The sequence below is a fragment of the Seriola lalandi genome, unplaced genomic scaffold, assembly GCF_002814215.2.
Source record: "Seriola lalandi dorsalis isolate HSWRI2012SDOR001 ecotype SW California unplaced genomic scaffold, Sedor1 jcf7180002054335, whole genome shotgun sequence".
Taxonomy (NCBI): Eukaryota; Metazoa; Chordata; class Actinopteri; order Carangiformes; family Carangidae; genus Seriola; species Seriola lalandi.
The window spans coordinates 434,243-455,776 of NW_019524888.1; the positions used below are offsets into that span (position 1 = coordinate 434,243).

The 21,534-nt window shown below is 42.1% G+C and overlaps 1 protein-coding gene across 6 annotated transcripts in view; it reads left to right on the forward strand.

Annotated features, from left to right (window-relative positions):
• The window catches only part of qkia (QKI, KH domain containing, RNA binding a), a 72,772-nt gene that overhangs the window by 39,303 nt on the left and 11,935 nt on the right, over positions 1 to 21,534 (forward strand). For all 6 annotated transcript variants that reach the window (XM_087174287.1, XM_023407454.2, XM_087174286.1 and 3 more), the window contains exon 4: positions 7,290 to 7,433. In XM_087174287.1, coding sequence (XP_087030413.1) covers positions 7,290 to 7,433 — 144 coding nt within the window. The remainder of the gene's footprint in view (positions 1 to 7,289; positions 7,434 to 21,534) is intronic.

Sequence of the window (21,534 nt, forward strand, 5' to 3'; positions counted from 1 at the left end):
AAAGTACAGAAAGCAGTAGTAAGGAGACAGCCAAGGCCAGGGAGCTGCCTCTATTTCTGGACCTGCTGAGCCGAGGTTGGAGACATAAAAGGCTAATGCTGTGTGTCAAGATATCCCATAACCCAAGGGGTGAACTTAGGTAAAAACCTATTTGCATTATTTTACTAGGAAAATGTGTATTTGCACAAACTTTTGCACAATGTTTTGGCCTGAACCAGCCACAGCATTTGAAAGTCCAGACTGACTGTGTTGCACAGTAATGTTGATGAAAGTCTGTCAGACTACTTTTGGTCGTCCTGTATCGCAGTAGTAAGTCTTTTAAGCCTACAGAGTTGACTCATGTTTGACTCATGTTTCAGCCTAAATATTGAATTTTGATACACGATACGATTACGATTAAAGCAGATAATTGAAAAATGAAAACCTGAACTTTGAATACAAAAAACTTGCATGCTTCCCAAGGCGTTCCAAAGTGTGTCAGATTAGATTTGTTGATGTTCTCTGAAGTTTTCTTTGAGGACAAATTGACAGTTTTTATTTCAAGCATCTGTGCGTGTTTTGCCCATGAGCTTTAGCCGTGCTATTATGGCTGCCTTTGGCTGTTTTTATTTTTATTTTTTCTTCATTGAGTGACACCTTTTGGAGTTGAATTTTTTTAATCTTATTTTTTCCCTTTGTCTGAACCTCCCAGTTGCCCACATTTGCTAGGCAGTGGTGCTATATTACAATGCATTATATTACAAGTCAGAAATGTAAGTGTATTTCATCCCTCTTGGTATGGGAATCACCTTCTCCACACACACACACACACACACACACACACACACACACACACACACACACACACACACACAGAGATGCACAGAGATTTTCAGCTGAGTCATAATCTTAGAAGCTCCAGTTTGCTGCAGGGCTAACATTTTCTTCCCTCTTTCTTTTTTATGGCTCCTACATTCGTATTTTAATTTCTATCTCTTCTCATTTCCCTTGGAGTGTGTTCATTATCACAGAACAAGATGAAGACATTCTGCTATGGTTCTTTCTTTGGAATTAGATCCAGAAGTAGTTAAATGGGAGTGAACACGCTCAAGCATGTACAAACCCGCATGCACGCACACACACACTTTAGAACTTCTTAGCTCATTACATGAATCTATGATTACCTTCATAATCTCTTACTATCTTAAAACTTAATGACATGTGCCAGTTTGTTATGCTGTGTGGCGCAGTGACGGGACCTGTGAAAGGCCCTGCACAATTAGTACACCAACAAAGGCCCAATACAGTTAAACATTTATACAAAAATACAGATGAGTGCTTTGTTGAAGGTACGAAGTTAATGGGAACATTTTAAAGCAGCCAAACTGATTTTCTACACACAACCATATAATTAAATAATTATTGAAGTCCTCCATTAAAATTATGTTTTCCTTTCTCACCACGTCCCTTACCTTATAGTCCTCTGGTGTGTGGTTTAGATATTTACAGTAACGTTGGGTTATGCTGGGGAAAAGATTATGTGAAAAAAAAAACAGACACTTTTTACATCCTCTGCTGTTTCCACTGTTAATAAATCCCAAGAATCACTATCAGGATAGCTCGCTGTACCCCAAAACATTTTGGATGGCCCGGGTGTGTCATAACTGTGGCTCAGTTGCAGACAAAGCCACAGCTGTAGCCTCCAGTCACTGCATCCTCAACCTCAGTATTTTCAGCTTGATGCCCTGTGGCAGCAGAGGAAGCCGCGGCAGCAGCTTAGCCAGTGTGTTTATTCAGGATCCATTAGCGGCAGCGTTTTTATGCTCTCAATAATTCAGCTGGTTGCTCCCTCCTGGGCCGCACTGCCTGACGGGGAGTCGGCTCACTGGAGCTACGCAGTGCTAGAGAGGGAGAGAGAAAGAAGCAGAGTAAAATAAAGAACAATGGCAGGGGAAGAAAAGCAGATCAAGTAGAAAATAAGGAGGAAAGAAGCAGGTGAATAGAAAAATGTGGTTCTTCACACTTTGATCATACAACACCAAGTATAATTCTTATAATTGATCACTTTCATTTTAACTCCATCCCTTTCAAATTATTTTAATACCAAGTATTTAATGACTCAGAGATTTTAATTGTTTTTGTAAAAAAAATGTTTTACACAATACAGCTTACATTGTACATCCAGCCCACACTTTCCCTTCATTACAGATTTCCTTTGATTGTATCCTTATAATATTTTGTGTGCAAATTATTTTGGCTTTTGTCATTTAATTCTGCCTGCATGTGCTGTTCAGGCCTGCTGCCACTGATTCTGTTAAAACAAGCCTTTGCTTTGTTAAACTCGGTCACATAAATTATTTCCCCCATAGATGGTTTTTCTTATTCTAGATTTACTGATGATATTAAAATTTGAATGACTATTTACTACTACTGCAGTTGCTTGTAAAATTTTAACACATTGTTGTTTTTAACTAAGATGAAACAACAGTCATTAGTTACCATTAGCATCACATAACAGTCTTAGTGACTGTAGTGCTGTCACAGGAACTGTATGTTAAGGAAAACAAACTAACTTAGGTCTATGCTCAATTGACAAGGTATATGAATTTAAGAGAGTAGATAGAGCTATTTATCTTAGAATATGGAGAGAATCTAGCAGAAATGTTTTTTTTTTTTTTGTTTATTGATATGACACTCATAATCATGAGCATGGAAATGGTAAAATCACTAAACCCACGTGTGTGTGTGTGTGTATGTGTGTGGGTGGGACTTGATGTTCGACTTAAATCAAAGGAGGCAGGAGAGACTAACGCAGGATAATAACCTGTCCCCAGACTGCACGTCACACTCTGATCAAACAAGACTGAATGTAAGGTGTCTGTGAGAGTGACTGAGTAAGTACAAGTACATTGCTGTGACTTCTCTGATGGAGACTTATGGACATCCTTATTTTTTTGACAGAGATGGGATGGATGTATATGACACCACTAAACTAAACCCTCTCCCAGTTTCTTGTAGTTGAGTTATTTTTTTTCTTGTTTTGTTGTTAAATCTTGAGCAGTTTTCAGATGCTGCCCAAAGGGACAAAGCTTGCGAATAATGTCCTTTTTGATGATTATTGTCTAAACTGTTGGAAGGAAGAGGAACTCCTTCTGGAGCCTGATTCCACTTAAACTTTCATCTAATGTGGCAGCTTGAGTCTCCCCGGTTTTCACTTTTACAGTCATGCTTAATGCAAAACAACAGCAGGAACAACAGCAATTAAATTACAGACACATTATATCGACCACTGCATAGACAGAATAAGGATTTCCCTCGCTTTTGCAAAACAATTCCCTAATTCTATTTTGGCCTTCACACAGTGTGAGATTACAGATGTCACCATAGACAGCTGTTTTACTTTGAGCCACACTAAATGTCCTTTCAGACTTGCACTTTGAGAAATGCTCTATATCAAATAAATTTGCTTTGATTAGTTTTTTTGCTGATTGCCCCAACACATAATAGCTAAAAATTGTGGTATCAGCACGGTCACTGAGAGAACAGTATAGGCCCCCACCTCCGGCTATATTTAACTTCTGACAGCCAATACACAGTGCCATAGCTCATCTCCCACCTTTCATTGCTCAAGAACTAATATGTGACATTGGCAGTCAATATGTTGAACTTGATTGGCCTGTTGGCACTGCAGCAAGCCTGCTTGTTTTGTTTAAAGTTTAAGCTGACTTTTTTTTTTTTCTCTCATTTCTTTGTGACAAATTACTTGACACAGCACAACTAAAAGCTTGTTTCTTCTTTATTAAGAATTTAGAGGGTGCTATTACGTTGATGAGAAAAGCAGAGAAATGTCCAGGTACTACTTTTGGTGCCTAGATTTTATTGGCTGCAAATGGCTTGAGAGGGCAATAGGAAAATGCGATGGTTCAGGACATTGAGGATGGCAAATAGCAGGAGGTGTAGCAACCACAGCAGTAAGGTTTATTGGTGCTACAATTAATTTAATTACTTCTGTTGAGATATACTGTAGTATGATTCCTTTTCTACACAGAGCTAAAAATCCTGACATTTAGCTGACCTGTTCAGGATGGCATACTGAAATATGCCTAATCTAACCCAATGCAATCATCAGAGTTCACTAAAATCATCAAGCCTTATTAAGTTGTGTGTTATTTCAATTCTTAACAGCCTTTTCCTCAGTGAATGCATTCATATTTTATAAGTTATTCTGTCTTACTTGGAAAATCAATTCAGTTTTGATTCATATTATTTCATATTTCTTTATCAGCGTTGATCCTTCTTCCTCTTCAGTTGCGCTTGTCCTCTCTTGTCCTTCGATGCCCCTGCAGCTCCCTACTGCACCTGTTTTGTCTGCTGGCATTTAGCCTCAGTTGCGTTGACCCCAGTTGGGAACGTCTGATCGAAAAAGAAGGGACTGTTCAGAGTGGGAGAGTTGAAACAGTGCAAATAGTTTAATTTATGAGTGTTAAAGTGCAACATAGCCAGGACAAAATTGTGGCGCCACATAATCCAAAATCCTATTGAAGCAGCAGTGTGGTATATTAAGTAGGGCTGACCTTCAGCCTCAACACCAAGGATTGAGAGCTCTGTGTCTGCAAATGTGCACCCTGTTATGTGCCCTTGCAATAAATCCCTTTCAGCTTCGGGGGTATACCTGACCCTGTAGTGTGACTTCCCTCAGGCGAAACAATGACACTAACAGAATCAATAACATAAAGAAAAGTGAACATGAAAACAGCCAGGTTGCACTGCCACTCTTTTAAGTACAACCTAAAAAAGGGAGGGCAGAGCTAACAGAAAAAGAGTCCTATATTTTTGTAACTTTTTTGTATGTGCTGTCATCCATGTTGAAAATTGAGGCCTTAAAGTTTATTGGTCTCAATCCGAGGGGTGTGAAAGCCAGCAGGCAAACAGGTGTTCTAACCAACACGCAATCTTATCCCCTCTGAACCTATTCTTAGATGTCGTCTCTAGATGCAGTGTCCGTGCTATTTATTCATGCTACATATTTTGCCAAAACCGATTACCCTGGTATGTGGTCATTGCCATGGCATTTGATGTCGGCCAGCGTGGACATTATCTTCAAAGGCTTTCCCAGTATTCCCTTTAGCACTTGCCTCACCTCCTGTCTCTTTTGTCACCCTCCCACCCTGCCTCCCCCCTCCACCCTTCCCCCTGTTTGTCATGCTGTCACTTTCTCTCAGAGGGCACACACTGACCTTGTTCACAGGCAGTCATGCTGGTGTGAGATGTGTGTGTGTGCATGTGCATGCGTGCATGTGTGTTATTCCTCTTTTCCCAGATCTCTTTGACTACAATCTAACCAAATCAGAATCTGCCAGGGCGAACACAGACACGTGATTGACTAATCTTGTTGGGTTCAACTTCAGCAACAGTCTTGTCAGTATGTACTGCGTCTACCATGTGTTATTATACAGTGACCAGCATGCAGAGGCAGCCCTCGTGGCCTGTCTTTCTGTGTCCTCTCTAGAAAATGCTGAGTCACCTTCCAATCCCCATGTCCCCTAATAGGCCATAAGCAAACAGCCATGGTGAAATAATGGCCTGACAGCTGAAACTAGGCCCTCCCCCTGTGTGGAAAAGGGGAAAACGAGAGTGGAATATTGAACTTTCTTGTTTGTTTGTGTGTGTGTGTGTGTGTGTGTGTGTGTGTGTGTGTGTGTGTGTGTGTGTGTGTGTGTGTGTGTGTGTGTGTGTGTGTGCGTGCGTGCGTGCGTGTGTGTGTCTGTTGTAAAAGAGCAGTGCCATGGCAACAGCTCTCTGTGGAGTAGAAAGCAGGTGGGTGGCACTCAGCTCAAGCTCTAAGCCCTGCGTGTGCACGAGTGCGAGTGCGTGCACGCTCCCTCTCACTTTGTGGTGCTGGTTGAGTGTACTGAAATCATGTCAGGTAGACCCCCCGTAGAGCGCTGCAATGCATTGTTTGTAATTAGACACCCTCACAGTAGCTCACTACTCAAAAATGAGCAGTGATCTGAAGTTGAGGTGGTTTGTATGGGCGAGGTAAACGACACAGTGCTCATCAACAGTCTGCACAAACCTGCGCCAACAGCAGGAGGGGAGAAACCTGGGACACAGTTGACTTCGAAACTCTGACCTCCTTTGGAAAACGAAATCACAAATTTGATGTTTAAACATTTTAGAGTTGCATTCGTTTTGACGTTCCTGATTTGTTTTTGTAAAATTTGTCAAATATTAACATTGTAACACAATAATCCTGTTTTGATGATTTAATATGGTGTCATACATCAGAGAATCCGAGGTTGTGTCTTTTTCAGAAAACCTAGACCTCAACTCCTCACCTCAGGGGGAAGTCAGCTTTAAAACCGCTGGCTGTCATGGTTGCACAGTGACATGTGATACAACCTCAAAAGCCTTTTAGAGCGTTCTCAGTGTGTCTTCGCTGCATTTACTATCAGCGGGGCAACCAGAAGAGGGAGGAAAGGAGCTATGCTAAATGGAGAAAAATATATATGGATAAAAAAAACTTCTACAAATGTGAAGCTACTCCATATTTGTATCTACATATCCCATTTTACCTTTTCACAAGAGTGAGTTGTGACTGGGCTTTTCTTAAAAGCGCCTGAAAAACGTGCGCATTGTGCACCATTTCCAAAACTCAGCCTCCCCAGTTCAAATCTTGAAACGGCTTCACATGTAACTGTGTTGAAAGGCTATTGAGCAGTGATGGTTGGTTTTCAATACAGCCCATTTTGCCTTTGATGTAGCGCTAGTGCTACAATTTGGCACTCTGAGTGCTTTGGTCCTGCCTTTTCAGGAGAAAAAAAAACAACTCCCTCAGAGAGCTATTGTTACTTAGACAGTATTGTCCACACAAATACAAGTAAGAGACAGAGGCACACACTTGTGTACCTTCACTCACAATCCTTCGGCACTTTGAACTATCACATGCATTCCTACTAGTTAAGTTGGTATGGTTTAAAAATCCCCATCCATCTCTCTCTGATCTCTCCATCCATCCATCTTTCACTGATATTAATTGCTGCAGGGCTAGCTGTCGTCTTTGTCTTTGTGAAGCGAGGGATCTATTAAAGAAAGGTGTCCTTTCAAAGTTAAAACTAAATAGCTGACTAAAGGGCCACTCCTGTCATCCTGCTTCTCTTCACAGGGCCCTGTCGTCCTCTGTGTATGCCTGGCTCTCGCCTGCTCTTCCTCTGATATGCTATGTTACTGCACTGGAGCTCCAGCACACCCACACTGTTATTTTCACTCACAGTCTCTCTCACTCTCACTCTCCCTCTTTCTCTGTCCAGGAGGAGCAGAACAGAGGGAAGCCAAACTGGGAACACCTAAATGAAGATCTTCATGTCCTGATCACAGTGGAAGACACACAGGCCAGAGCTGAGATCAAGATGAGGAGAGCAGTGGAGGAGGTCAAGAAGCTCCTCGTACCTGCTGTGAGTATATACCCTGCACTTGGTCATATACAGACGTCATGCATGCAAAAGTAGCACCCTTTGACCTAATAAGATAAATAGATTACAGGGCAGTTGATATAAAGGACATGGTTTAACTCTGATTTAAGTGCAGTAATGCTGAGAGAAACATCTCAACTGTCTTAGTCCAAACAACAGGATAATGGGGCTACATATGGCACAACACCTCTATCCCACTGTTAGCATCCTGTTTACTTCCATATATAGACCAGGGGAACAGGTTGGCTGTACCCCCAGCAGAGTGGAAAAACATAGCTAGCTGCACACACCTCCTGTGAGTGCCACATTTCATCTCCGCATCCCCTCTGCCCCAACTTCCTCATACACTGCCACTGGTGATATCTGCTGGTAGATTTTTGGCATGCAATGTGTATTTTCCCTGTTAACTGTGGAGACCAGGTGGGCAGGGCAGCTGAAGGCCCAGATTTGCCATCAGGTGGCAATGCACAGGGCTTGGTGGTCTGCGGAAATGAGACCAGCCGATGCCAGGCATGCAAGGTTAAACAAGGGATGTGGTGTCATTTGAATGGTAATGTTGTTAAGCTGCTTTCCTTCGTGCACTTTATCCTGTAATTGCAGAACTATGCTTACATGTGTGCTTTGCATTTGCATTCTTTCACTTTGGGAGAAATAAATGCAGCAAGGAGGATGTTTGCCCTAAATATAGCTGCATCACAGTACAATTCATCAGCCTGTAATTTTTCAGTAGCAGAATTATGATGCTTTTTACAACCACTGGGCCAGTGAACACCCCAAGAAAGACAACCCCCTTTAATTATAAACAAATATACAATGATTAGAGGGGAGCAGGAAGACTGTATCTGTAAGAAAGCACCTTAAAGGGATAATCTGTATCTGTTCACATGGAAGTGTAGGCTAACTTTATTATGGCTATATCTACAGCCATGAGCTGTAACTTTTTGTTCACCTGACCTGCACATTTAAGATCTTACAAGAGGTGCCATTATGCTGAGGTGCTGCTTTCTGTCTAGTATGAGAGTTCCTCCCCGTCTGCCTCAGCGAGGCCTTAGCCCAGCCTGACAATGTGGAAAGCACTTCAATTCATGTCCTCTTGTTTAAGGATTACTTGTTTCTATTCAGCCTGCCTGTCACTTCCTTAGGCACTTGTTTTGTTTCTGAGTGTAGGAGTGTTTCAGATCTCCACAGCCTGTATGTACACAGAGGATGTTGACACACTTATACATGCACGCATGCACACAAATATGTGCATGCTCACACAAACTTGAAGATGAAGCCGTTTCTGGAAGCGACAATGTTCTAAAGAGTGATGCAGAATGAGTCACAGTTAACACACACGTGTAGACACATACACAACAAAACCCCTTTTGGCGTCCATTTAAGTCAATGACAGCTCTCAGCAGCTAACACTCATCTGAATGGAGTGCCACAAAAATAGCTTGCTGGCTCTTCAGAAATCTCTGTGCATTTCACAGCCTAACAAGTGCATTAAAGATGGTCTGGTGATTCAGGCCTTGAACCATTTAGTGGGTTAAGAAGAAGCTCTCCTCTTTTATTTCTCAAACACAAGAGAGCAGCTTCTAGCTCTTTACAGGCACTAATGAAATCTTGCTCATAAAAAAGTTTCACTCTACCCTTAATTCAAATAAGAGTTTTATAGAACTAATTAATGACCCATTGCAGTCCACCAGAGGCAATTTTTCCTTCAAGCAAGGCGTCTTTGCTCAATTAAATGTAATGAAAAGATCCTTCTAGTAGATACATATTATGTGTTGTGTGTTTTTCAGGGCCCATCAAATGAACCCATAAATTCTTTGATCCTTGAGCAATAAAATGTTCCTGTCTTGTTTTGTAATATAATAACATCAACAGCAAATTTGTCCCATATGCTTATATAGTCCTATGTTAAAGCCAGTCACTCAAAAGTATATTTTTGATCACACTACGCAACATAATTCGTATTGTTAATAGGAATAAACCAAATTGTGAACCTGGCCTTTCATTCTGCTTACATCCAGCTCTTAATGCACATTACCACAGTGGCCTGTCACTTGCCAAGGGTATGACATATCTGAATGTCAATAGAAGTGACGTAATTTCAGGGTGGCAGAATAAGCGTTGAGTTGCCCTGTCCCTGAATGTTAGGTTGGTGCATTATCTACCAGTGAACCCCCCAGGGGACTATATTTTTTCATGTCATTACATGCATGTGCATGCAGACGTCATGAGTGGGTGGGCAGTAGGACTGGCTGGCAGTAATGCCCTTTATCATGCTAAACTAAATTGGATTAAAGTATGGACGCACTGGGTACACACTGTTCTAATGAAGGGCATCTTCTCCACATTTGGCAGCATAAAATCGCCTTTATTAAATTGCACAGGAAACAAAATGAGGTCATGCTTTTTATTTCCTTTCAAGGAACAGGCTTTACTTGTCATTGAGGAGGACCCAGCTCCAGAAGTGAAACAAAGAGGAGGGATAACCTAAAGGTTGTTTTGACTGCAGACCTGCTGGTAAATTGAAGTTAAAGGCTTTATAATGATAGTTTTGCTTTGAAATTATCTCATAATTGACTTGCTTGGATTAGAAGCCAGGAAGTCTAGCACGGAAAAACCTATACTTTAAAACCAATTTAGCTAAACTCGCAGTTTATTTGTGTAATAAGAGAATTGTATTTTATAAAGGAAATGTTTTAACTGTAATGTTTTCATTTGATCATTGAAAGTTGTACATGACAGATTTGTTCAGAATCATAAAACTAATTAGTTGAATTTTTACCTTAGATAAAAGACTCTGTCAAGACATATGACAGTATTTACTGTATATTGTAAATACACATTGTATGTGTCTGAATTCATTATCGGCATTTCAGTGGTTGACATGTTAGTAGAGCAAACATTGACTATTGTGTAATGCCCTGTCAGTGGCTGCTCCTGACTCAGACTTTGGTTGACAGTTGAAAGATGGTACTGATGGGAAGTGTTAGGTTCACACTTGTTCCTCTTTGCCCTCGGTAGTGCTCTTTTGCACCCTAGTCCTGTGAACTTTTCAACTATCCATGAACTGGGAGCAGGGGAACATCAGCGAGATGAGAGAGACACAGGGAGGGAGGGAGAGAGAGATGGGTGGGAGAGCTTGATTGAGCTACTCTTTCAAGTGTGGATTTACTCCACTGATCCTGCCCTAGTACCCACACATATTCACACACTAGCTTACACCCACCAGCACACACACACATGGATATGCATGCCCGGAAAAATGCTTCCACATGCATGCACATACACACACATACTGACTAAAATGCCCCATTTATCCCTTGAGTCCTTGGTTAAGGCCCTCAAACGGAGCCGGCAGCAGAGCCCCACTGCACTTTAGGTAACCTCCACTTAGATACTTGCAGAGCTGTATGCATAAACCCTGACTGGCTTTTCCACTGCCCCTTTCTGTCCCCAGAAGCACTGAACAGCAATAATGACTCAACTGTAGGCAGCTATTGTCCTGTGATTGACAGCAGAGCCTGGCCAATTGTGAAAGAGGCTGGAAACCTGACTTGTGTATATGCCATGATTATGTAGAATGATGTAGCTATCACAAATAAGAATCAACTCTCGGCTGACATTTGTAAATAGACACCCGCTGAGGTCCAAATCCATCTGAATTACCTCCATATGTTATTAATGGTCTTCTGGTGCGTTTTAGTCCCCATGTCAAACAAAGCTTGCATAGCAAACACAGAAATTATTCTCTTGTGTGATTAGTCTTGGACTGCTAACTGTATGCATACAAGGTGCCACATATACACACGACTTTGTATCAAGCTAGCCTTCGGCTTCAGTGCACTTTCTATATAATCCTCATTAAAATGCCAAACATGTAACATGGAATACAGCAGAGGTACAGATAACACCTTTAATAGGGTAACTCAACCTAGAAATACTTGGGGCAAAAATCCTCTGCTTTGCTCCTCTATATGGGTTGAAACATTCAAGCATGTTGCATCTTTGGACACACACCTATTAAATTATGTCAGAGAAGATATTTTTTTACCTTTGACAAGTGAGATAACATATGCTGTGGCATCATTGTTGGGGATGAGATCAGAAGTAAAACATTCCTTAATGTTTCACCACATGTCGTGCAGAAGCTCCAAGTGATTTAGTGTAGATTTACTGTTTAATTGCCAATAATTATGTTAATTGAGATAGGCATTAAAATGGTATTGGGTTACATTAAAATGTACTTTTATACAGAGTAAGATAGTGGTGGAAAGGGGGAAGCAAGAAAAAGTAGGGCATCATTTACTTTTTTACTGATAAAAACCTGATAAGCTGCCTTCCTGTGGTGCTTAATAGACTTAACCACTGTTAAACTAAACTTTTAAACTGTGCCATGCTTGCCCACAATGCCTGCTATATAAGCAGAGATTAAAGGTCTTCTTGGTCTTTTTGTGTCACATGTATGTGATGAAAAACAATTTGATCAGTCTAACAGTTTATTTAGATCTATGACTGGTAGTTTTTTAGGCTTTGGCAAATGTGACATCATTACAAATTTGTGGCACTGTGCTTGTGTCTGTTTGACTCTATTTGGCTGTATATCTGTTTTTGTGTGTCAATGCACATTTGTGTGAGTAAGATTGACAGTTGTGTGCACTGGACATTGTTATGAATGTAATTGTCAGTCATCCTCTCAGGTCACAGTTGTGTTTGAAGGGTTTATAGGAGAATTGCAGACAAGTGGACAATTGAACGAGACCATCTAAGACCAGACACAGGCCTTGTCCCTTAGGTAACCCTCAGTGTTTTCGCCTAAAGACACCTTTTCCTAATAGATATAAAGAGTGCTGGAAACGTCTTTGTGTTAACATTTTGCTTTTAGCCACGTGTAGATATGGTATTTCTTTTTCAGATAAATTAAAGAGACTTTAGATTTTTATCATGCAGAACTTTGTACGCACTGGAGTGTGTGTGGACAGCCGAATCATATTCTGACACAGGGTTAACACACATCTTCATGCTTCACATGCTTGAAGATTTAAGAGTAAGCCATTTTTTGCTTTTCTCTATTTCTAGCATTTGTCTTTTAAGTGATAATTCTAGATATAATTGTTAGGGGACAATGGCTTTGACCTTTGCATTATTTTTACTTGTAATGTTCCTGATATAGAAAATGAAGCATATAATTCTGTCGCTTATCACTGCAAGTTGCACTGTAAAAATCCCAAGCAGGGATGAATCCTAAAATGTAAATGTAAACACGTTACCCTGGAAACAAACCACCAGTACAGCACCTCATGCTTTCTGAGCGATCAAATTGTTATGCTCTGTTTGTGATATGTTAGCTACATACAGGGTTTTTACCCTGGTGAAAAGTCTGTTGATTCTGGTATTTTGTGATTTCCCTTGCCAGTTTTTTCAAGTTAATTTGTTTGACCTATGGGGACTGGTAGATTATGGTGTAAAGCAAATGATTTTCATTTCAGAAGAACTTAGGGAGCAGGTCTGTAAGCATAGTCCTATAAACTAGAAACTAACACCATTTGGTTATGTTTAAGGTATGTGAGATAATTTGATGAAGGAAGCCTGAGACCATGCCAGCCACACTGCCCTACATCCGATCCAGTGCAGTGATGGCTGGCACTTGCCGCAAGGTACATACAGTACATTAAGAGAAGTAGTCTCGCTAGCCTTTAGTCTCTCTCTCTCTCTCTCTCACACACACACACACACACACACACACACACACACACACACACACACACACACACACACACTGAAAAAGCAGGAAAGGTTAGGTTTGAAAGGAGAACAGCACACAGAGAAAGAAAGAGCTAGTTGGCGCTGAGGCACTTTGGCTCCGGAGAGCCAAGTGCATGTCTCCCTGAATGAAACTGTCATTGCCGAGAACAAAGTGAGCATGCTAGCAGCCCAAGCAGACCAGCGGCCTCGAGCGCAACTCTCCATTTGCAGCACAGTGGGAACCCTGTCCTGCTTCCTGGCTTCAGCTCACCACTCCCGCTTGTGCTCCAACCTGCTTTCGGTTCCCTCGATCTTTCTATTGTGCCTTTTTAAAGATCTATTTTTGGTATTTTCTCACTTATGTAGTTCTAGTCCACATTATGGAAATTAAGAGATGGTTCCATTGCTCCACTTTTTTTTTTTCATTTTTGTAAATGCCTTGGCAGTGGCTAGCATCGTGAAAACTTTCCATCAGTTGCCACCGGTTTCATTGTAGTCCGTCTAGGCCAAGGCTAAGTTTCTCTTTTGGGAAACCTGTATGCCCCTTTGTTCTTACCCCAGTCTCTTGCTTCCCTGGGCCTGAGTCTCTCTTCATCTCTCTTTCTCTCTCACTCTGCCTTGGACCACCTTTGAGGAAGAACATACAGTAGATGGTGTTTTTGTAAAAGGCAGACAGATGGACCTTAATGGAAGCCAAGTTTGGCGATCTGCGGGGTGTTGTGTCTGTACTCGCCAGTATGCATCCGGCTTTGCAGAGTGTTACAATAGCAGCACCATCAGAGCCACTCAGACAGGAAAGGCACAGAGAGAAGATGATGCAGAACATGCCGAGCTAGATTTAAACAGTGGAAGTCTGTTTGAGGCAGCGGTATACTGACTTTGCAATCAATAAACATCCCTTTTTGTTTTTCTTTCCGTTTTTCTAGCTCTCACTCTCCTCTCTCTCTGTCAGCAGTGTATGACAAATGAGTACAAAACACCATCTGGCTGCATCCATCCATGTGTGCCTCCCCAATTAATGATGTTTATTCTCCGTTAGGCCTACCTATCACTACCATTCTCCACTTATTTACTCTTAATCTACTCCCCTCCCCCTCCCCCGTCACTACCTCTGTCATGCATGATATCCAGCCATATCCATGTACGGAAGCTTATGTTTCTCAGTGGGCCTGACTGATTGGCTTGGGTGATGCATGCCTGTAACTGTGCTTGATGCACGTGGTTTAAGTGGCTCTGAATGCAATACTCATACAATGTGGGAGTTTATCTGTCTTTGGTTACTGAAGGGAAACAAGTTTAGGTGTGATGAAACTAGTTTAGGTGTGATGAAACTAGCTTGTCTGTGTCTATCATCCCTGGACATCTTAGATTGCACTCCTACCGTAAAGTGTATCACCTGTAAGCCACGTGCAAGTCCTGCGTTACAGCTGCTGAGTAAAGGTGGTCATAGGCACACACATCACACTATGTGAGAGAGGCTATAAAATCTGTTCATGCCCCATGTACTGTACGATTTTGTGCATGTTAATGTGATGAATAACAAAAGTAGCTATCATCTCGCTATGCCTGCCAGCTCAAGTAGGCTTAGAGGCCTTGCGGGTAGGCAGTAGGTAGATGGTTTTAGTCAACCTGGCAGCCTTTCTTTCCCTGTTGGCTGTTATTACCTTCATCAGGCTAATGAAGGAGCTGGATTGGATCATATTAACCTCCTGATCTCCACCTCCCAGGACACCGTAGCTACAACAGGCTGGACTGCACTGTTCACTGCTCCCTGTGTGTGTGTGTGTGTGTGTGTGTGTGTGTGTGTGTGTGTGTGTGTGTGTGTGTGTGTGTGTGTATATGGGGAGCCCGTCCCACCTGCACGTAGACGCTGCATCTCCCACATGAATGTTAATCATCTTTTTAATTGGCTTCCTTGACTTGGTGACCTCTACTTGAGACTGCAAGACTGCATCACTGTGCTCCTCCTTCAGTGCTGTTATGCTGTTTTCTTACTTTGCCTGTAGAGTGTGAGACTGGAGCTGGCCTGGAGGCAGGGTGACCTTAGACTCTCAACAATCCTCTTGTCCTCCACTTTCATCATTATCCATCTTGACATCCTCACACTCTTTGCACTCATTTATCCAGCCTTTTGGTCCTTTTATACCCTGCTAATACATTTGAGACAGGTACTTCACAGACACCTATTGAAACCCTGTAACCAGGAGAGCAGAGGAGAGCAAACACTAAAACTGTGATGTATAAATCGCCTCTGATTAATGATCTAGAGGTGATAAGTGGGTAATTGGAATTGACCACTTAGACCATTTTACCACAGGAAACAGATGTGGCTTTTGTGACACGTATGCCAATAATGATCACTACTGCATGTCATTTGATTGGTCAGTGTGTTAGAAGTGACCATGATTGGCCAGGTCAGATAAACATTATTTACTCAAGCATGTACGTTGACATTTCTACATCCACTGCTAACAGCCTTTTTCTTTATTAACTTCTTGGTTACATAAATAACTAGCTAGCTGAGGTCCAGCAGCCCCTCTTCAACTGCACATCAGACACCAAAAAAACAACAAAATGCTTTACTCCTTTGGGTTGAATGTTGGCATTAACCTCAAACAAATGAATGCAGGCTCATACATGACCCTGTTTGGTGTCCCAATTTACCAGTGCAGAATGGTTTGAACTAGGGCTGTCCCAAACGATTATTCTTTAGTTTGAACATGGCCACACATGGCCACAAATACAACCTGTCACATCACGTGGAAAAAATCACAAATAAAAACTCACAATTATTGGCAGTGAATCTGAAAGCTATTTTTACCTGGGCTTTGTGGCTTTCAAAGAGGAAGAGAGAATGAAAGAGAATATTTTTGTATTCATCACCTCAGAAATGCGCAGGAGGGAAAGCCACCATACTCTCTCCTGAAGACCAGGGTCGATGGCGTATTTCACTGTTGGCATACTTTTTATTTCTACTTATTTACCACCAAAAATGTTATCTCACTTCTCCCTATATAGGAGTTGTCTCTCTGAGTGTACATCATAACACAGAAGAAAAACATATTTACAACACTGCCATTTGTTGTGGTCATAGTTTCATCAGGATAAGTTATTTACAACGTCAGTGCATAATTTGAAGTATAAGATATCTCAAATTTTTGTTTGCCTTGTCTTACTCTAGTGCTGCATATAGAATCTATCCATAGTAAAGGTGTACATTCATTCTCTTGTCCTACTCTCTTCTCTCTTTTCCCCTTCTTTTCTTCTTACCTGTCTTTCCCCACCCTCTATTCCCTTCAATGTGTCCTTTAGCTTTTCTTTCTTTCTTGTGTATTTGCCCTGTCTCTTGCTGTCTGCTGTTCTCTTTCTCTCTCTGGGTGATTGAAGGGACAAGCCTTTGAGCACTGTACTCACTTATATTACTGTAGCAGCAGTGCCCTGAAGCCACCACATCCTGTTAACAGCACACAGGTTACAAACCACAGACCAGGCTGGAGATGTCTGTCTCTACTATATAAATCACAAAGTCATGAAGCATGACAGTGTCACTACATAATAAAAGTATTCAAAGATTTTTTTTCCCTAGATTGTATGGAAAGGATGTGCCACAAAAAGCATCTGTAGTTACTTAATTGGACCAAATTTTAATGATTCTTCAGTCGCACACAATCCTCCTGTGTAAGATTTTTTTATTGCTTTACAACATACGGTAACTATTGAGCTTCTGTCCATGTGTTCCAAGTCCCTCCTGTCAGCCTAAACCCGGCAGGGGGGACTTGGTCTGGTCTTGGCTAGAGGGTTCCTCCCCTCCACATCTCCATCTGCCCATCCCTCCTCATATCCAGCTCCATAGCTCTCCTGGCGGGCAGACAGGTGGTACTGACCCTAAAGAAACAGCACCCCTGTAGGGTACAACCTGCCTAAGCCTGGCAACCTTCCCTGGTCCTGTCCTCCTCCTCTTTAATTTCCTGCCCCTAGCACTGAAACGCAGGCAGACTTCCTCAGTTAGTTTCAGCCTGGAGAGACTTGGCCCACCCTGTCTCCTATATGTAGCTGAAGAAAGCTAGAAAAACAATCTACAGCAGGTGTGAACAGATAATGCTTTTATCATGATGATAAATGTTAATTATCATGAGATAACGGTCAACAATTTAAAGCATCCCTACAAAGGAACAGTTTAATGCAGTGGCCTTGTAATCACGGGAGTATTTGTGTTTAATTTAGATAGAATTTCTTGTGTATGTGCATCTCTCCAGGGGAATACCTATAGTAAGCTCATTAGTTGTTGTGAGGGTTGGTGTTTCAGAAATGCCATAAGAGCAAATAAAGAGACAGTGTGACTTTGAATTCCTCGCTCCCTTCTGTTCACCCCATCATCAGGAGTCTGCTCACGGAGCCAGCCACAGAAAATGGTGAAAACTCCAAGGCGGGGAAAAGATTCAGATTGCAATAACATTTGTGCTGAATGGCATGTTTCATCTCCTTCCCCACCTTCCCTCACTTGTTTTATCCCTCTGTCATTCATCAGCTCGCTGGTGAGGACAATTGGGGAAGAAAGACAGCAGCACAGTAACATGGATATGCACTGTGAGGCACATTCTACAGATGCTAAGAGTAGAGTAAATGATATATAATACAGAGACAAATGTATTCTTAAGCCATCTAATTCACAACAGTGATTAATAAACAATTAATTACTAATATAGACTTGTTGAACAAGGCTAAATGTCAGGATGCTGGAGTGTAGAATACTGCCGCTAAGTCACTTATCGTCTGCAATGACTCTGTGTCTTTAGGTTTGGAAACTTGTCATTCGAGGTCCTGAGCCCAACTTCATCACACCACAATTAGCACTTTCTCTCTTGTGCTCTCTCTTGAGTTCTTCCTTGCCTTATTTCTCCTTGAAACATCATCCTGTTGCTAATCCATCTCTTTCATTTCTTCCCTCTAAGGGGAATTAATCCTGTTTCTTCTCCTGTCTCATTCATTAGATTTTTAAGTCCGCCAAGATCCCCAGCGAAGGTGCATTCTATGTACACAGGCCCTCTGCACCACTTACAAAATTGCCTTGCCCGCTTGTGCTGTCCTTTTAATTTCAGTTCACACACATACACATGCACTTCAGTCCCTAGCCACGCAGGTCCCTCACATTGTAAAATAACCTCCTTCCTAATCCACCTGGTTGTGCTTGGCTCCTCCAGGGGGTTTTTTCAAGTGTCCTAATACAGTACGCTGGAAGGAGGAGGCGGGCAACAAGGCAGGCTGAGAGGCCCGGGCAGTTTTAATCTGCCCTGGTCCTCCAGTGACGAGGGGAGGGACCCTGCAGGCCCCTGGCCAATCTCTCTGCCTCTCTTTGAAGGTCCACTTAATCCCTTTACAGAGAAGCAAGGAAATGCAGAAGTGTGCGTATGTGTGTGGATATTTTCATGTGTGCATGTGTGGGTTGATTGTAGGGAAGCTGCGGTTAGGACCCTGCAACTCCAAAGGCTCAATGCTGATCAAGACTTATGCACATTGTCTCTCTGCCACTCTGTCTCATTGTCTTTGTCACACACACACACACACCACTTTATACATTGTCCACCCGCAGTAGCTTCTGAACTTCCCCCAGGGCCTTACCAGGGCCAAGCATCAACATCTGTGTAGTGGGAACAGACGCACACACACACACACTCTGTGCTTTCATCTCTGCCTCTCCAGTGACTGTGTGTCCCAGTGTTTAGGCAGGAAAATAGGATTGTGTAGAGCTCAGCGTTTAGAGAGCCCAAAGGCCGCCCGTCAAATTCAGCTCCTACAGTCTGTGATGCCTCGCTTTGCCAGCCATCGCTCAAGTCATTTCAAACTCCATTCTCTCAGTCCCACTAGCCAACTCTGAACTGATGGCTTTCTTTGTCTACTCCATGATGTCTCGAGTGTAGAGGCTTCGCTTTTATTTTTTTCATCGCACTCAAAGTCCCCTTCTTTTCTCTTTCACACTGTTTTTGTTTGTTGATGTTTGCAATACACTCCACTTGCCGTCTATTGCACTGACTGGTTTTCCCATGGTGGAACTTGGGTTGTGTTCATTGGGGCACAACAAAACTAAAACCAAAGATTATTTTTTCTGTTCAATAAGCTCTGTTGAAATGCCAATGTTTTTGTCTTGCCAGAGAAGGCACACAACCTCTGTAACAATAACGTAGTGAAAAAAATAGAATATACTTTTCAACAACGCATTGAAGGAGCTTTACACAGAACAGCTAACTGCCTCGTAGCTCTTCAAGCTAGTCTGTGCTGAAAATTTTAAAAACTATCACAGTGAAAGTTTTCTCTTTGGTAACATGGGGACATATTTTTTCAGTGTCAGATTCAGTTTCATGTGAATGAACTGGATTCCCAGACCTGATCCATAATCAGCCTAGCATGTTGACATTGACACTTTGCAGAGAGAAGTTGAATCAAGCCAGACAAGCTGAGGAGGAACGCTTGCCTAAATAGGTTGTTAAAAATTACGGTCTTTGGCTGACTGCACATATCCAGGTAGATCCATCCAAGTGGTTCCAGGTTTGAATCCCATGTCTTTCAGGAGGTACTTAGATCTCTGTTTTATGAGAAGACTCCAGTGATCAGCTCTGAGTCAGGATCTCTGAATCTGATGCAAATCCCTTAGCAGCATTTAAAGCTCCCAAATCATCCCTGGCCAAATCCCTTCAAGATATTCCCTGCTCGATTGGATGGCATTAAAGGATCGCAGCGACAGAACAATACACCGTCTGGCAGCCTGGTGGAATGAAGGATAAAGAGAGTGGGGGGGGGGGGGGGGGGGTGGAAGGAGAAATGGAATAGCAGTGGGTGACTAAAGTAGTAGAGATTGAAGGTGCAAATTGGGAATATGGGCTGGGATGACACATGAAAGTGATTTATCGGTAGGTTATTGGTTATTGGTTGTTAGGGAACAGATGATGAGAGAAAGGGGACAGGAAAAACTGACAGCTGTTTGTTGGGCTGTACAGCATGGTGGGACTGCATGATCCCTCCCTCCCCTGCTCTTAGCCTGTAACATCATCTGTTTGTCAAAGCTGGTGCAGGCCAACAAGCTTTAATAATATATCTAAATCGTGTTGTTAAATCTGTATATATTTTTCTAGGTTATTTATATGAAGTTTAATCCGCTCTTAATGCTGTTATGTTACATGGAATACCAGCCCAGTTTCTGAGGATAAACAAGATCACTCAGAATTTCCGTACAGCTTTTCCCCTGTACTACTGGAAATGCTTTTGATGGGAGAGAAAAACTGTTATTTTTTTTCTCTCTCTTTCAGTTCTAGAGAGTGCATTGAGCTAGTAGAAAAACATATTTTCTTTCCTTCTCTCGTTTTCCTCGCCTTTCTCCCGTCGGTGACACTGAGTCCATGTATTTGTGTGTCAGTTGATATTGATGGGGTTAGCACAGAGCACCAAGGCTGCCCACTTCACTGTTGTCCGGCACAATAAAAGGTTGTTATAAGTCCCATAGATCGAGAAGCCAGACTGGGCCCGCCACCCATATATACATTGCGTGTTATGGATAACCCGAGAGAAGCTGTGCGAGTAAACTAGGCTCTACCAATTAAATTAATGCTTCTCTGTGACATATTGAATCACCCTGAGCAACCACCATTGCTAAATCAGACAGAACAGAGGCAGCTCTGTTACTCAGAGGCCTTGGCACTTATGAGCTTTGTTATGATTCAGACAGTGGAGCATTAACAGAAGAGTTAGTTCCTGACTTTGTAATGTGCCACTTTAAACTGTACCTCAGTAAGCTGTGTGATTGACAGTAATGGGGCGGAGCAGCCGTGATGTGTTTGTAATAATCTGACTGGAGTCAGGTTCGCTTCTATGCTAATGAGCTAGTGTGTTGGTGGTTTAGCATGACTAATGGCGCACATTGCTAACAGAGCTGTCTGGGAGTGAGGAAGGGAGCAAATGAGTAAAGGAGAAATAAAGAGGCTTTACGGGAGTGTTGTGAAGGTAGAAGACAGTCAGAGAGGAGAGGTTGCAGGAGATTGCGTTGTTAGTCTGTAGGGAAAAGGAAAATACAGTTGAGTCCTGATTCTCTTGGCAGATATGTTCACAAAAGCCGAGGAGCAAGGCAGAGGAAAGAAAATTGCCTTTGAAAGTGCTGCAGTGAATTTGGGAAAGGACATGCAGCACTTACTCCCAGCACGAACTTTAAAGGTGCTCTTTATGAAAGAGAAAAGGTTATAGTTGTTTGTGGAGTGTTTTTATGTAGTTTTTACTGTAGTTTATTGATACATGGTCTTGTCATTGAAAAGTTGACAAAAAAAATGTGTGTACGTGTGGCATGTATGTATTTTTTAAA